This window comes from Paramormyrops kingsleyae, chromosome 1 (assembly GCF_048594095.1).
Source record: "Paramormyrops kingsleyae isolate MSU_618 chromosome 1, PKINGS_0.4, whole genome shotgun sequence".
Taxonomy (NCBI): Eukaryota; Metazoa; Chordata; class Actinopteri; order Osteoglossiformes; family Mormyridae; genus Paramormyrops; species Paramormyrops kingsleyae.
This window is the reverse complement of record NC_132797.1, coordinates 10,235,121-10,252,962: the sequence shown is the minus strand read 5'-3', so window position 1 is coordinate 10,252,962 and position 17,842 is coordinate 10,235,121. Positions and strand designations below refer to the sequence as shown.

Genomic DNA, 17,842 nt, shown 5'->3' with positions numbered 1-17,842 from the left:
ACCACAGATATTGCAAACACTTGGCAAGCCTGGACTTGTCCAAAGCCAAAATCATTAAGTCCAGACGGAGACCTGCAACTAAGGGGGGGGACGGACAGGGGTTCAATGACACATAGGCAAATCACCCCCCCGAAACACAAAAGAGCATGAGACGCTTATAACAGGCTAATCCATTTGGATTTGTCTTCCCTGGACATGTCATTACAATCACAGCGATGGCCCAATGCGGAAATTACAGAGCAGGGTAGGGATTCGGCACGCTGCACACAGCACGTACATGCCGACTCACACAGTAACACCCAGCACTAACCGCACTGAGAACAGTCCTCCCAGTCCCCCCGGCAGCACTGTCAGGGGAACAGTCACCTGCAAGAGGCCGACATGACAACATTACAACTGTGCACTGTTGAAGATGGTTACCGATCCATTTTCCAAGGAGTGACCCACATGGGTGGCTGGAAAGGCTGGATGCCGAACTGTACCCTCTTCAGGACAGAAAGGAGAGCAGCCAGGGTGCAATCGGACACCAGGGGGTCATTCAGATTGTCCAGTATGAACGGTCCAAGTCTGAAATGAACTCAACCTGAAGGGACACTACACATTGATTTATACAGAGCAGACAGGCTAAAGAGAATGTTCTGCTACCCCCCACCCAGAACAATTTCCACACCTGAAACGGCCAGCACACCACTGGTCTCCGTCACCACATGCCAGAACGCCTAGGCTGGATCTGACAGCTTTACCTGCAGGCCACTGGGTGGCAGAGCAGAGTCGGACTCAGTCGGCCGGCTGGCAGCGAAGCCTGCAGGCGGATGAGCGAAGAGCGCCCTCTGCAGGCAGCGCCAGGTGCGTTGCTGTGGGACAGGGAAAACCCAACTGTGAATCCCGAAACTCAATTCTTTTACAAATGGTGGCGGATGTCTCTTCTGAAAAGCAAGTGACAGTGGTATACGGTCGATTTGATTACACCGTACAAAGCATGGACAAAAGCTATTCAAGTTCTGAACGAGACTACATAAATTTCTCACATAAAAATCAAGTGCCATCATATGGAACCGACATCTCTGGGCATTATAACAGCATTCGCACACCTTTGTACAAAGTCAACTCGTTTTCGGTCTTTGAAACGTCTCAAGGCGAGTCTGCGTAGGCCGCGAGCATGACGTCGAAGTCCCTCTCCTGGAAGTCCAGGGTACTCTCGTACCCGCGGTCAGGGGAGGCGTGCAGGCCCCACGAAGGCAGCGGATCGTTGCCCGTCTCCTCAAGGTCGCGCAGGAGGTCCTGGTAGGCGATGCGCATTAGGTACTGCGTCGTGTTCCGGGGAGCCATAAAGCCGGGGGTTAGCTCCTCACTGGGCCACCCGCCTTCCGCGTCCGTGCCGAAGCTTCTAGAAGTGTCGACAGATCTCCGCTTCCGGCCGAAAACTCTGCATCTCCGAGGCTCAGCCCTCATGATATGGACCCTCCGGCGAACCCATGCTACGGGGGGAGCCGGACGGCGCCTCCCGGGGCCCCGCTTGGCAAACTTCACTGACCTCCGACATGGGCGATCATCAATGCTTACGAAAATCTTACGAGCTTCCATGATGTCCATACACATTTCACCTAGAAAATAAGCACTAGTGAAAAATCCGACCATCTAAAGCGGAGACAAAACTTTAAAAACGAGACTTTAAACCAAAAATTCCAAAACAGATTACCGATGGATACGATAACCACTCCACGCGGCAAGCTGGGAAAATGCGGTGTCCAGACGCGGAACGAACGTATTCAGTTGTGGAAAAAGGGCGGGTACCGGAAACTCTGCAAACTGCCAGCGACAACCACCAATCAGATTATGGATCGTTCAACGACCCACCGCCTAACCCGGAAGTGCTTTTCACACTCTCACCCTACCTCCACTCTGCTTCCGTCTTCTTGTTCATTTTGGCTCAGATCGGAACGCTCCCTATGACCGAAATAGTGCACTATATAGTGCTGTTCGGATCCCCAACGGCAAGTCTCATTCCCTGTATAGTGCACTATAAAATACCCGCAAGGAGACGTCTGCTGTCAACTGATCGCACCTGATTTAAACAAGATGGCGCAAGAGGGCAACTTTATATATAAATGTAAGCACATTTTAAAAAATATTTTAAAAAGTAACCCATGTTGATACTAACGATATCTGCAAAGACTGAACATTGGATTTCAATTTTAAATAATAAAAAATAAGTAAATGTATAAGTAATATTAAGTATGTTTAAATAATTTAGTCTTGCACATTCATATTTACTTGAGCTGCTTTTTTCCGCTTATGTTTTCACCCCAATTCGCATTTCTCAGCTCAGATGCCAGCATGAAACGTCTTGTGATACGGTGTCCAACACCGTCTCCCTGTTGCATTAATTTTCTCTGTAACTAACTACCCAGAACAGACGTTCTTGAGAGTGAAAGATTTCGAGCAGCCCTCGCGTTTCCCCTTTATCCGTCGAAAAAAAAAAATGACCATACAAACAGTAAATCTGCATGACAAAAGAAAGCTATATTACACACAAAACAAGCAGTTAACAGCCATTTTTAACGCGTCGCCATTTGCTAGGGATCTTCCTTAAACTTCCCTAAAGACTGGAGACTGCTTGGATGTAAGAATCCAGAATCTTCACCTAGTGCACTTCGGTGGCAGAGTGTGCACTTCGGGGATGGGCGTGGGCCAGCCGTGGGGCATCCGCGTGAAAGCGCAGAAAAATGCACCATATGATTATATAACTATATATATAATAAAATTATATATTAGCGGAGAGGTTTGGTTATGTTCGCCTTTATTTTAATATAAGTATTGTGCTTGTTGCTTGTAGAGAGCTGGAATACGATTTCTAATTTAAATGATTGGTTTTCTAACAGTGACAGACGAGGACACTGCGAAGTTAATCAAACTGCGCGCAGCAAATGACGCTCTTTTCACCGGCAAGAGAAATGCTGCCAAGTTTGGCTGGAGGTACAAGAAATACTCAGTGATCAGATATTGTTTTCGCCATCGTTGTAAAACAAAGTTTAAAACGAACAAAAGTCAAAACTGCATATTTTTTTTGTAGTCGTAAGTTATAAAAAAAAAAGAATCACTAGAGTATAATAAATACAGTTTTCCAGAACCACCGCAGTACCATTACGCATCTATAAAATATCTTTATTGTTAACGTGCTTGATGGCGATGATATCTTATTTGTATGATGCTCCTGTTCTAGAGCAATACTAAAGGAACTGGGCCTGCAGGGAAAGATGAGGGCTGACCAGGCGGCGAAAAAGTGGGAGAACCTGAAGAAGAAATACAAGGTGATGCATTCATGTGCTGCAGGTCTCGAGCTGTTTGTGAGCGAGCGAGCGCCCGACCATCTGGTGCTGTTTGTGCGCGAGCGCGCGCTCGGTCATCTAGTATTGTTTGTGTGCGAGCGCGCGCTCTGTCATCCGGTATTGTTTGTCTGCAAGCGCGCTCTCGGTATTTCGGTGGTGTAAATGTGTGCAAGCGCGCGTTCGATCATCTGGTATTGTTTGTGTAAGAGCGCAACGTTTGCTGCTTTGTGCCCAGGACCTAAAGTACCCCCCAGTGGGCCACGGTATACAGACTGCAGAGGTCACCTCCTCACCTTGGCAGTGGTTTCACCTCATGAATGAAGCTATGGAGGGCAGGCTTGCCGGGAGTGCCCCAGTCCTGGCGGCCATTTCGTGCAGCACTGACGATGAAGACATGTTTGCCATGCCAATCAGGAAGATACGGAAGGTGGAGGAAAAGAGCGAAATTCTGGAGTTCTTGGCGGATGCAGCACAGGAGGCGATAGTGACAGATGAGAAGGATGGACTGGTCATGGAAAACAGATTAATAGAGATGGACAGTGAGAAGCTGGCCCTTGAAAGAGAGAGGGTGGGAATAGAGAGGGCGGGGTTAGAGGCAGAGAGGGCGGGGTTAGAGAGGGAGAGGGTGGGGCTTGACAGAGAACAAGCCATCCTGGATCGGGAGCGTGCAGCACTGGAGAGGGAGAAGGCGGCACTGGAGAGAGAGAGTGCTGTAATAGAACGGCAAAGAGCACAGCTGGAGAAAGCACGATCGGCATTGGACAGGGACCGGGCTGCCCTGGAAAGGGACAGGGGTGCGCTGGAGAGGGACAGGGCTGAGCTACAGCGGGACTTAGCAGCACTGAAGAGTGGCTCGGTGGAGGAGCAAAGCAGCACAGCTCCGACAGGTCTGGACATGGATTCTGGGAACAGGAGAGAAAGATTCCTGGTCCTGTTTGAACAGCTCATAAAGAAACTGTGAAAACAGAACAACAGAACTCCAGGTGTTGTTTTTAATACGTGAAAAGTACATAAGCAACTCACAATATGAGGAATTGCAGAGTATGAACACATGCCGTTTCAGCCTGTGATGCTTTACTTGACAGACACTTGGCAGCCATTGAAACATGACTCTCCTGCTTCACATCAGTCTTTCAGCACCTGGCAACACTAGTTACTTAACAAGTGAAAAGTGAAAGTCTGTTTACCTGCTGTATTTATTACAGGGAAGAGTTAAGACAGTCACTCAAATACTATTATGTCCCATTCAATGAGGAATTACAAATGAAGATTGATGAGTTTTGTCTTTCTGCTGGAAACTTTTAATCCAAAGTGACTCATTAAAGCCATCACTGTAATAATTCCGTGTTGGCATTTCGCTTAAGGGTATGACTGCGAGACCTTTCTCAGTTTATATAAGCACAATGTTGGCAGCTCGCCCAGATGAAAGTCAGCTGTTTCCCCGCTGGATGGTGAACCCTGAAAGTGTTGTCTTTTAACTAGGGCTGTTAAAATTAACGGGTTAACGCGGATTAATCCATCATCATGATTAATCTGATAAAAAATTTTAATGCAATTAACCCATCTGCAGCGCAGAATGATTCAAAATCACTGAAATGTCTCTGTCAACCCATTTCGGGTAGTTTTAGTGCGTTCCATTTCCCCTCGGAACTTGTATTCCGAGTCGGATTCCGGAGTTTTGAAGCCGGAAGTGACTATATGCGCTCCCGTTTGTCGGACATCCGAGAAATATCTCGGAGCAGCACAGAGGATCCCGAGTTCAGAATCCAAGATGGCCGCGCCCTTTATCAACAGAAGGGAAAGTTGTAGTCTTATACTGTTTAAGCACTACTTCTCATTTGTGGCTCATTAAATCGGTCGCACACGCTATACCGTCCAACTTATCTGTGGATGTGTTGCTACGGAGTTTTATATGTAAAGCACCGCACGTAATGTGTTATCAACTGATATTGCTAACAATGGCAATTAACTGGGACAGAATTGGACTTCATGATTAGTTGGATTATTTGTCGGATTTACGGTAGTTCGTGCTAATTGTAAGCGAACGAAGATAAAGACCATTTAAACTGAGGTACCTTAAATCTGACAAGTTGTCCGGCTAAGCAAAAAATCTTGCTTTTTGATATGGGTCCATGGTATTGCACTTCTGTGGCAGATGGAATGCATCCGACTCATGTTCAAGATGTTCAATAAACATGTTAAGTGCATATATATTCCCTTTTTTCTTGAGTCTGTTTGCTCATGCAAAATTAAATGTGATTAATATAGATAAAAAATTAATGATATTTAATCATGATTAATCAAAATTAATCCACAGGAACCCTGTGATTAATCTGATTAAAAATTTTAATCATTTGACAGCACTACTTTTAACCAGTTCACCACCAGCTTCATATTGAATTTGTAATCGTGAAGTGACGTTTCACCTTGCACTCCAGAGTTCTAAATGACCACCGGTCACTAATAGTGCCGGTCTCTCTCAGACCACCAGCTGACGGTGAATTATTCAGACGTGTAGAGACCACACAAACATAGAGATCGTTTATTGACACCACTCATATTGTATATTATATTATACAGGCATTTATAGTGTTTTAAAATGTTGTGCTGTAATGTGTCGAAATGCCACATTAAATGTTAAGAACATCTCTGAAAATATTTTATATTTTGTGCATAAATGTGTCTTTTGCATTGTGTTCACCTTTCAGGGACATACTTTAAATTCCACTTTAATTTCAATATTCTACTGAAACCTACCCTTATACTGTCGTACCACTAGTAATCAAAGCCTGCTGTAGATAGAAGACATTTGAAATTAAAACAAAAAATGTGTGAAAAATAAAAGTGACCAAAAGTGATTCTTTGGTGTGTTTGTTTATCTGCATGTTTTGGGTAAGGAGAAAATTAACCAACAAGAATACATTATGTGTGTGTTTGTGTATAATCCTCCACAAACAACATTACAATATCATGTGTGTGTGTAGCCTGTGTGCTTTGCAACATACCATTTTTGGTCTGCATGTAAGTATCTACACCAGTCCACCCACTGGCAGGCGGGGTAGGCATACGTATGCCTGGGGGGTCCTGCTCAGATTTATGGGGTTCCCGTCCAATCGGATGTCCTCCAGGGCCCTTCGGATGTAGTTGAGATCCTTTAGGTTGCAGAAGGTGTCATCGAGCATCATCTGAATGTTATTGTTCTGGAAGAAGAATCATGTGGAAATGGTCTTGCACACCGTTCACCAGTAAATGACAAACCAAAGTCTATGTATATATTTTTTCAGACTTCTGTGCCATATTTGCATTAATCACATTAATGTATTAAGGGTGGGGGCGGGGCGGTGTCGCAGCAGGATAGCATGTGTTTGGAAAGTTACTGGTTTAAAGCTGTTAAACCCATAACACCCAGTTACTCCAGGGACTGGCTGACCCTGCTGTCTGAAATGTACGCCACTTTAGATAAAACTGTCTGATGAATAAATGTAAATACAGTCATCCCTCAGTGTTTGCAGAAGATTGGTTGCAGGACCCCCCGCGGATATCAAAATCCACAGATGCTCAAGACCCTTATATAAAATGGCATAGTGTTTGTGTATAAGCTACACACATCCTCCCATATACTTTGAATCACCTCTAGATTACTTATAATACCTGATACAATGTAAATGCTATAAATAGTTGTTGTACTGTATTGTTTAGGGAATAATGACAAGGAAAAATAAGTCTCTAACTGATACAGGTGGGAGGTTACAGCAGGGTATGTCTACACATCACTTTGTTCACGCGGATTCAGCGTACGGCTCGTATTTCTGTATGGTTATCTGCATTTCACCAAAATAATATATTTATCTAGAAAAGGTACATCAGACACTTCTGGTAAGAAAGTTCTAAGAATGATCACGCCATTGAAGCAAATCACTGCTCGCCACCTTGAAACCACAAGCCTTTATTGGCAAGTGATGCCACAAGGTGGTAGCACTGGGGCAAATTTAATTGTACACCACCACAAGATGGCAGCATTGAGTTATTTTATTGTAGTGCTACACACTGCCAGCAGATAGGATAGAGACGCCTCTATGCTGGCCGCTGTATATCAGGAATGAGAAAATCACAGGCGTACCTGTAAGTGCAGAGAACGGAGGCTCTCCGGCAGTGACATGGGGACGTAACCAATATTGTTGTAGGAGAGGTAGAGATTCTGCAGATTGTGCATATCCTAATGAAAGAATGATGCACAGGCTTTAACTAAAGAAGAGACAGCTGCACTGTTTTGACAACATCTGCATTTGTATAGATTTGAAAATACGTCCCATTTTTCCAGTATCTGGTGTGGTTGTGCTCACCTTGAAGGCCTCCTTGTGAATGCCCCTGCTGCCCAGCTTGTTGTGACTGGCATCGATTACAATCATGCTGGCGGGCAGGGCTGGCAGTTGTGCCAGCTTATTTTCTTCCAAAACCAGCTCCTCCAGGGCAGGGAGGCCGAGAAAGGCATCGTCGTCGATCCGTGAGATCTGGTTTCCGGTCAAATCAATCCTCTTCAGCATGTCTGCGGGGCAGCATAGCACAACATTTGATGCTTTGTTTTGCTGTTTTTGTTTATTTGTTCTTCTTGTGTGCTAATGCTTACTGCTTATATTTGTTAAAGCTCTCATTGGACGCTCTTCTTGCCATGAAGCAAAACTGCTCTTAATACACCTCGAGTAAATCAGCAATAGACCAAAATAAGGAAGCAGCATTGGGAAAAAGATGATTATCTCTGGAACTCAAGACAATAATCAAGTTCAACCCTTGAGAACAGTTATAGCTCCCCCTAGTGGCCGCTGGTGAGCCAGCAAGCCAATAGCCATACTCATGTGAGCGAAGTCATTCTTCTTGATGCTGGAGATCTTGTTATAGCGTGCATAGAAGTGCGTGGTATCCTTTGGCAGCTCTGGAATGGCCTCCAGCTTGGCATCGTCACAGTAGACGGAGCTGCCAAGGCAGACACACAGCAGGCAGGTAGGAGCCCCGGGGGGCGGGACTGTGGGGGACAAGGTGCCATGAGGGGTGATAATCAGGCATGGTTCAATACAACGGACCTTGGGCTGAGGCACACAAACACTCCACCGAGATGCTACTGCAGACCACTTGGCCTGAATTAACATATCACATTTCAGCTACAGTGTCTCAGACAGGATTGCAGAGGCCTGTAGTTTTAAAAATAGGTTTCAAAAATCCATTTTGTAGCTGGAAAGTATTGGACTGGTACACAGTCAGCCTGGATATAGGGTCAGACGGGTAGGCATCGACTCAGATAAAGTAGCATGATAGACTCCAGACTGATGCTGACCTCCACTTATTTCTGGGCCAGCCGGAGCTCCAGACCCCCCGGAGCTGTGGGTGGTGGGGAAAGGCCTCAGTGGCAGCTCGTCTTCCTCCTCCCCTTCGTCGAAAGATGCCTCGCGACTCAGCCCCAGGGGGGGCAGCGTGCCAATCTCCACCTGCAGGCAAGAGGGCCACACAGTGACATGTTTGATGTGATCAGGGTGGCCGGCTCCTCAGTGCTTGGGAGTATGCGATGGGTCCAGCGGTACATCTCCAATCCTTGATCTGCTCAGTATCAATGTACAGTTAATCTTGAAAATGGGCATTCTCAATAAGCAGAGACTCGTTGCAATACTTTCATAAATGATTACAAATCTCACTAACCGCTCCTCTCTGAAAACCCAGGTCTCAGCCTGAAGATCTACCTCGAGAACTCACTTCCAGAATAATTTGCTCCTGTACTACCACCACCAACCACACGGGGCTGCTCAAAGAATGTGCTTGGCTTGAGCGACGGCTGCTAGGCTGCAGTCTCTCTTCCAGGGATGGTCCTTGTGGGACCAAGACACTCATGGTAGATGTGCACTTTGTGTTTCACATTACTCAGCCTGCCAGCGCGATCACCTACGCTCCACCGATGCTCCAGGCTAAACTCCGGCTGCCCAAGTATCAGTGCCGATGCATTTCCAGCATGAACAAGGACAGCAATCTAGGAGGCAGCTTCAACTTCTCTGTTTAAAAGTGTAAAAAAAGCTCTGTAGGTGACTGCATACATGATACAAGTAAAGGTCAGTGATGGACATATTTGGGATACTGACTGGCGTCCAAAACTAGGTAGGTCTTTCATGATAAATAGAACCCTGCCCCGGAGAGAAAAAAGCCCGCCATCTCAGGAGACCCCAAAACAAACAAACAAAAAACTTGAAATATACATCCCCAGTTAAACACACCAATGACCAGGATACATGAACTTATTCTATGCAAAGTGTTGGAATGACCCACACATTTGGACTTGTGTCAGTCCGTCCTCGAGTTCTTCACAGTGTTTCGCTAACTCCATCCATCTCCCGCTTCGGTTCAGGCTGAATCTGCTATCATCATCATGGTTTACCTCAAGAGGCAAAGGATGGCTAAACATTTAGCCTCTGCGGGTTTTGCTTTTGGCCAGTATCATTTCAGCAGTGATATTTCGGCATTTTTGCTGAAAATTACAGACATGGTGTGTGCATGAGACTGGGGATCGTTCTCCCATCCTTCAGATCTTGCCATCGATGGTCTGAATTCTCCTGAATTTGGAATGGAAACAAACTACAGACGGAAACTTGAGACGGAAAAGCACCTCGCTGCAGGAGGAAATCTCCACTGGCTTTGCATTCCCTCAGTCACAGAGAGAAGAGAGAGCGAGGTAAGGTCCCAATGAGCACTCGAAAATGCCAGAAAACTGGAGCGAGTGAGCCTCAGCATTCCTCAGCTACTGACCTCATCGTCCACTGCCCTCTGTGCTTAAAGCAGCAAGAGGTTATTCCTTCTGGCTCTGAAATCTACGCAATAGGGATCAGCTAGTCCATTTTGTCTCATATCTGAACATGATAAGCACCAACTATCCCATGGGTCTGTCAACTGTAAGTCCTGGAGATGGGAAATTCCAACAGCTTCTGCACATGAGGAGTATATCTTCTATATCTGCAGTGAACAATGCCAGAGGTTGCTATTCCATTTCAAAACTTAAAGGGAAAAGAATGAATTCATCTGCCTTAGTGACGGAGGTGAGCTGCTGCAGCTTCTTCTCAGCTGGACTTAACTAAGACAGGCTATTATCTCTGTCTCTGGACAAGTCCTGTCCCAGCTGCACTGAAATCAGATTTTTTCACTCTTTTGGGTGCATATTCCAAGAGCGCAAGTGACCAGCCCACGCAAACAGGAGAAGAAGCCGGAGTCATCTGTGTTATGAAAACTATCGTTACTGAGCCCAGTCTGGCCTGTACTTTCCAGTCTGCTCTGGGATGAAGGGCACTGGTAGCTCCATTGTGTCATCTTCTCCTGGCTCCTTGCTCCCCAACAGTGAATCTTGTTTGCTTCAAAAGTTTCGCTTGCCGAGGGGAAGGAGCCACAGAACGGGTTTAGCTTCCCACCGCATGGGGAGCCTGCTCACTTACTCCCATTCCAGCTATTCTGGAGCACGCATTCTTATGGTTAATCACCGACTCACACACATACATATTGTGTGTATCTTACACGTTTGTGCACAATGATTGCCTCCTTTAAGTTACATCAGCAGCTTGTAAATCCATATGGTTTAATATTGATTTGAATACAAACAGCATAGAGGTTCACAAGGACTTGTCTGAGGTCAAACAAAGGCTGGGAGACCAGGCCTGATTTTTCCACATATGCACGTAGTTAGGGTTGCTGTATTTGGTGCAACAAAAAAGAGGATGTGTCCGGAGAGCACATTCACCGACCAATCAGGTAGCACGTCTTATGAATATGAATGAGTTTTCCCTATCCACCCTGTAAAATGAAAATTTGCATCCAGGGCAACCCCTACATATGGTAACCTTACAGTTAACTGTCATTTTACAATCTACAAACAATTGACACTATATTTGGTTATACACGTCTTTTTCAACAAAAGCTAGAAATCGCTAAACTAAAGTTTGTTTAACTTCAAGCAAACAATGTGATTCACTGTTCACACGAAAACAAAAATAGTGTCAAAGTGCCAATGGTTTCTGGAAGCTGACATCACTCGTGAGCAGTGTGACACATAGGCATGTGCATATCATTTAATTTTTAAAGTAATCGTGTGCATGAGCCGTGCAAACACTGTGGTAATACTGAGTGGCTGCTTTATATTGAAAATTGTTGCTCTAGAGGAAAAGTGGACCAGGAGAAACATGATGGTTCACAGAGTTCGTGGCATATCATGTAAACAAGCAAATAAGCACAGGTCTCATACCTCAGGTTCGCCAGTGATAACGTCAATGCCATAATCGTATAAGTCTTCATTCAGTAGGTTTGGGTCTGTACCGTAGTTATCATAGACGTCAAGATCCAACAGCCTGGACTGCATGGAAGGAAAGGCCGCAAGTGTCTTCAGGATGAAGAACCCACACACGATGTACTCCAAAGTCTTCATCGTCCAGCACTTCCTGCGAGAGGCACACACATCTGTCATGGGTCTGACAGAGTAGCGCTTTAATATCACTAGAACAGACCCTTTTTTAGCATTATTTCGCATTTCTTTGGGTTGGAGTGCAGAAGTACTTAACTGAATGTAAAATGCACGGACTGATTCATAAACCTAAACATTTAACATTATTCTCCAAGATGCTCTCTGTTAAATGAGCTTTTCACATGAGCACCCTGTAGATATAAGGTGCAGTTCCTTTGCCAACATGTGATTTAAGTAGTTAAAGGCTTCAGGGTCACTACACATTCCATTAAACGTTTCCTTTGTCTCAGATTTGAAGATGATAAGAACTGGCTATCCTACTGGTCTCTGAGCTGAATGTCACAGGGATTGGCTATTCCATATAAAGCAATTATCAGTACCTGTGCAATTAAATGTGATAAAATTACATTTCAGGAAATGCGGTGGCACTTACTCTACATTCGCCACTTCCTTATGAGAACCAGTGACATGTTCATTTCTGTTTAACTTATGAGTTACCTGCTTTCTCTAACAACACTTAAGCTGATGCTGATGACAAGCTCATGTAGCTTTTCAAGGTTTTGCTAACGCAGGAGGGATGCTTTACTGCCCTGCGGTGCCTGTGTTGTGAGCTGGCCTGTGATCCACCTGAACTCCTTGAGGGGATCTCATTTTTTGTTTTAATTTCAAGTCTCCCCCATGGCAAAAGGGTCAGAGTTTATCTGCTGGGATAGCAGTAGGAATGCAGGAACTTATCCTTGACTGTTGAGCTTCTGACTTTGCCTCTGTAGGCACTTATCTTGGCCAAACATGTTTCAGTCACGTTCTGCAGACTGTTGAACTGAAATATCTTTTTCACACAATTCCTAAGATGAAGACAAAGGCCCAGAGATTCAAGCAGACTGCAGACATGTATAAGCCCATCCAAGGCATGCAATGCCAGAAGAGACAACAGGACAAGAATCCCTCTAGACATGGCCAATCAGGGCAAGTCCCAACATAATAGCATCCACTATTTGCCCTATGATGTGAAAGGCCAGAGTTCATTAAGCAGGAATGCTTTATCTGAGCAAGGAAGGAAGTGGCTATAAGCTTTCACCTTGGAGGATAAACACTAAGAGCATTATCAGGATAAATGCTAAAAGTGGTATCAAGATAAGTGCTTAAGGTGCGTTCAGGATAAAGGCTAAGACTGCTGTCAGGATAAGCACTAAGAGTGGTATCAGGATAAATAATAAGAATGCTGCAGGATAAGCGCTGAGTGCTATCAGGATAAATGATGAGTGCTGTCAGGATAAGTTCTAAGGTTGGGTTGCACCAACATGGATTAAATTAATCCTGGTTTAGTAAATCTAGGTTTAAACTGATTTTTAATTAATCAGAGATGCATTGCATTAATCAGAGATGCACTTCTTTATTTTAAAACTGGATTAGTTAAACCAGTTTAAACTATGAATTAAATAGGATTAATTCAGGTTCAGTGTACGCCATGATGGATACCGGGGAAACGTAAACAACTTCACGATGCATCCTAGGCTAAATAAATATGGCCTTAAATAGAGTGAACGCAAATGTCTCATGGACTTTTAAAAAATAAAAGCTTTTTCATTGAGTTATGCTGATTTACTTTTCACACACAATTTTACATTAATTGAGCAGTAGTCCTTTTGATTACGAAAAAGTTCCCCATTCTCACCACTTGGGTTAGTAATCAAAATAAGCATGGGAGATGCAGAAAGTTCATAGGATAAACTTTATGTATAATTTCGTATGAAACTACACCACCATGGCAAAATAGTGGAGGTTAAAAAAATGGCATTTTGTTAGTTATTTGTTTGTTATAGGGTGGAACAATTATGATCAAAATGGAACACACTGGTTTAGTAATTTTTTACTTATATGACCCATGCCATGTTCATGATTCTTATTGATCGATCTTTCATTTTCCACAGAATAAAAAACGGTGTAAAAAACGTTATCCCGCCTATAAGCGCTGGCAAGTTTAACCGCCTGCACCGGCAATATTAGATAAAAGTATATTGGTTAGCGATCAAATTTTCTGATGGTGGAAATGTGGAAATGCAAGCAAAAATGTATTAATTGATCCATTAAATGTAATTGGGGTACAAAAATAATTCCATTTCTTTCATTTTTGCTCCACTACATCTCTTTTTCTGCATTTTTGCGCAACTTCCATGTTAGCTCCAGTGTTTATCGACAAGCTATGGCAGTGTGAAAGTGCTTATGTCTGCAGACTGTGGTCCTGTGAACTCCAAAAAGATCCCCGTCAATCATCTGAAAACTCCCTGTTGCATAAAAACGCAAAGCTACTTGAAGCTTGAGAAATGGAGGTACCGCAGAGTTCCTCTGATTTCTATGCATAATAGCTGGTCCAACCTTCTCCAAAGGTTTAGATTGAACCCGGATTAGTTGTAAACTAAATTTAAACTAGGTTTAAAGCTAAGTGCAAGAGGATTAGTTGATAAATCTTCTTTTAATCCAGTTTAATAGTTAAACCATGTTGGTGCAATCCAGCCTAAGAGTGCTATCAGGATAAATGCTAAGAGTGCTAAAGGAGAAACTCTAGCAGTGCTATCAGATTAAATGCTAAGAGTGCTGTCAGGATACATGCTAAGAGTGTTTTCAGCATAAACACTAAGCGTGCTATCAGGTTAAACACTAAGAGTGCTGTCAGGATAAATGCTAAGAGTGTTTTCAGCATAAACACTAAGCGTGCTATCAGGTTAAACACTAAGAGTGCTGTCAGGATAAATGCTAAGAGTGCTACCAGGATAAACTCTAGCAGTGCTATCAGATTAAATGCTAAGAGTGCTATCATTATAAATGCTAAGAATGCTATCAGGATAAATGCTAAGAGTACTATCAGGATAAACTCTAGGAATGCTATTGGGGTAAATACCAAGAGAGCTATCAGGAAAAATGCTAAGAGTGCTATCAGGATACAAATTAAGAGTGCTGTCATGATAAACACTAAGTGTGCTCTCAGGATTAATGTGTAGAGTGCTATCAAGATCAAGCGTTAAGAGTGCTATCAAGATAGAGACTAAGACTGTAGCCTCAAATGCATTCTGTTATGGATCCTGCAGGACCACAGCCTTTAACTGCATCTATAAATATTTACCCCTCCCCGATTGGTGGTATCATTGAACTGTGTGGATGGAAACTTCCACCAGGAATGACTCAACAAAGCTCGGTTAAACCAAAATTTAGGAGCAGTGATGCAGACGGAATCCCTTCCTTCATTCATGGTCTTAGCCCTGTATCATGGTCAGAGGTAGAAGATCAGTCTCCTCCATCCCACTGGTAACAGCACCGACTGAGCAAAGAGAAACACGAGAAGAGAAACGCCAGCACTGTGTGGGGGCAGTGGAGGAACCGGAGGGCCGGGGAGAAGGAGGAAGGGGTCCATCTTATCCGCTGTGGACTGACAGAGGGCCCTTTATGAAGGTCCGTTCCTACCTCGGCCCAGATGGCTAATGTTCTGTTGAGGCATGTGGGTAGGAGGGCAGGAGGGAGCGAGACTCCGTGAGGAGGCTGCCCCGGCACGTCTACACGTGCATATATGTAGACATGCAGACGCACCCACACACAGACACACATCTCTGACTGAAGCCTCTGAGGTTTCTGGTGCTATTAGTTTTGGGAGCCCAAGTGAAGACAAACAGTGGCGATTTCCGAGCTGTGCTTCTGTGCCAAGTGCTACATGTTGTGTGTGCAACCCTCCATACCCTGAAGGCCTTGCAGGCCTCTACACTGACGGGCCACAAAGGTCCCTAAAAGGTCCGCTTCATCTGACCTCCTCTTGCAGATTTTTTCAGGACGCCAAGAGTGGTATACCATCGGAGACTGGCCTGCTACTGGTGGAGCTATGTTCATCTCCATAAGGCCATAAACTGTGCGGTCAGTCACAGTGCAGTCAGTCACAGTGCCAGAGCACAAGTATGCTGTGTGCTGTGTAATGAAAGAGCATCTGTGTGTGTCCAGATTCTACCCAGTGCTTTATTTGGCCCCCATAACCGTATCAGACGGCAAATCATTTCACTTTTAAATTTTTCAAACAGGTTTCGCTTTTTACTCAAGATGATCTCCTTCACAAATCCTTCATGTTATGCTGATAAACTTTTAAATCCTCCAAACTCATGTAGTTCCTATTAACAAAAATCAAACATCATCTTATAAGGTAATTTCATGTGTTATTAAAGCCTACCATGTACTCTTTGTAATATCAACCGAATCCCAAGGACAGTTCCTTACTTTGAAGACAATCTTCATGTTTTTTAGAAAATAGACCACTGGACGAAAACCATTAGAACTTGCAAATAAAAATAGAATTGATATAGTATCAGAGGGAGATGATATGACTGTAGAAGTCTTTTGTAAATATGGAGATTCAAATAAGTGTAACAGTCCAATTAAAATTATGAAAGCCAATCAGGAACCGATTATAAGAAATGATCAACTTATCAGCCAGCCTATCAATCACCAACACATACAACTAATAATTATCAGAAAATAAATTGCATTTGGAAATTTGGAAGTCAATTGAGCTCATTTAAAGCACCTCAAAAGAGTCTAAAGAGGATGTATGGAATCTGTAAACGCTCACCTCTGTCTCCTTCTCTTCCAGAATGTTCCCAACTGCCAAGCTGGAGAGCTGTGGGATGGGGGTCTGGCCAACAGAGAGGAGAGGACTTGCTGGGCGAGGTGTGTGTGTGTATAAATACCCGGGCAGACCTGTGTGTGTGTATCAGTAGGCGCTCAGGCTGACCCTGGAGAGTGTGTGTGTGTGTGTATCAGGATACACTCAGGCAGACCCTGGAGAGTGTGTTATATATTCAGCTGTGGGTGAGGTTATTTGGGAGCACTGATTGACCTGTGAATGTGTGTATATTGTGCACTTTGGCTTATTCTTGTATGTGTTTTGATCTTTGGGTCCAATGAGTATGAGCGTATGTCTGACCTGGGCATGTGTGTGTCTATCTGTGTGTGTGCAGTGCATCTTGTATGTGTTCAGTGCTTCCTGTGTGTGTTTACGTTTAGTGCATTCTGTGTGTGATCATGTTCAGTGCACCCTGTATGTGTTCAGTGCATTCTCTGTGTTTAGTGCATCCTGTGTATGTTTCTGTACAGTACATCCTGTTTATATTCAGTGCTTCCTGCGCATGTTCAGTGCATGCTGTGTGGTTTCAATGCATCCTGTGTCTTCAGTGTATCTTGTCTATGTGTGTGTTTGTGTGTGTGTGCGTGCGTGTGTGTATTTCTCGATACACAGCCACAGCACTGACACAGACCAGAGAGGAGTTGTCACCCCATCCGTTCCTCATCCCGACTCACCAAGCCTTAAAACCAGAAACATGCAAATGCAGCGGCTGCCCATCCCAGCAGAGAAACTTTCTTTAATCATAACAAAGGGTCCAGTCTTTTCCACCCAGTGTGGCGTAATCAGGCTTAAGCATGAAATATTTGTCTTCCTCTTCCTGAAGTGAAAGTACAACATGTGTGGCACACAATGACAGCTCTGTACGGGGCTGCTGGGGCAGGGAGGGGGGGATCTGGGAAGGGGAACATTACTCCCACAATGGGCCAGAAAGCAGACCCAGGCAGTGTCAGCGCAGCCATGAGCACTGGGACTGAAATGCTCTTGCGTGCTGGACGTCTGGGGCCCCCCGTAGTCACCCCTAAGGTTATCCTGAGAACAACTGTACCTGCTGCTTCTGGTGGTCCCTCAAGGCACCTTCAGCTTTGGTACCTGTCGGCAAGAAACGAGTGAAATCAGTAAGAAAAATAATAAATGTATTCAGTCCAGCAATGAATTATGGTTGAACCAGTTGACATTCTGACATTGTACTTGACCTTGTAGGCTAATATTATAGTTGACCTTAGAGGCTTCTATAAATTTTAACTTGAGAACAAAGCTCTCTGGTACTTTTAGAAATTTTTAGAAAGAAGGCTTAGTTTTAACAGTGATAGGAAGCAGGACGGTGGCTATAGTTACACCAGTTAAGCCAATTATGATGGAAAGAGTTAAAACTTG

General features: G+C 44.3%; 2 protein-coding genes across 2 annotated transcripts; one reads left to right on the top strand and one right to left on the bottom strand.

The window, feature by feature from the left end:
* The first annotated feature begins 1,911 nt into the window (after positions 1-1,911).
* LOC111853825 (uncharacterized) lies at positions 1,912-6,187 on the top strand. Its single transcript, XM_023831170.2, has 4 exons — positions 1,912-2,110; positions 2,883-2,976; positions 3,224-3,311; positions 3,565-6,187. The coding sequence occupies exons 1-4, from the start codon at positions 2,080-2,082 to the stop codon at positions 4,288-4,290; spliced, it is 939 nt and encodes a 312-aa protein (XP_023686938.1). The 5' UTR covers positions 1,912-2,079; the 3' UTR covers positions 4,291-6,187.
* On the bottom strand, positions 5,858-16,523 carry epyc (epiphycan). The gene is made up of 7 exons (XM_023831155.2): positions 16,415-16,523; positions 11,593-11,785; positions 8,659-8,809; positions 8,179-8,349; positions 7,673-7,875; positions 7,450-7,545; positions 5,858-6,529 (listed from the first exon to the last, which is right to left on the bottom strand). The coding sequence occupies exons 2-7, from the start codon at positions 11,770-11,772 to the stop codon at positions 6,359-6,361; spliced, it is 972 nt and encodes a 323-aa protein (XP_023686923.1). The 5' UTR covers positions 11,773-11,785; positions 16,415-16,523; the 3' UTR covers positions 5,858-6,358.
* Between the last annotated feature and the right edge of the window lie 1,319 nt (positions 16,524-17,842).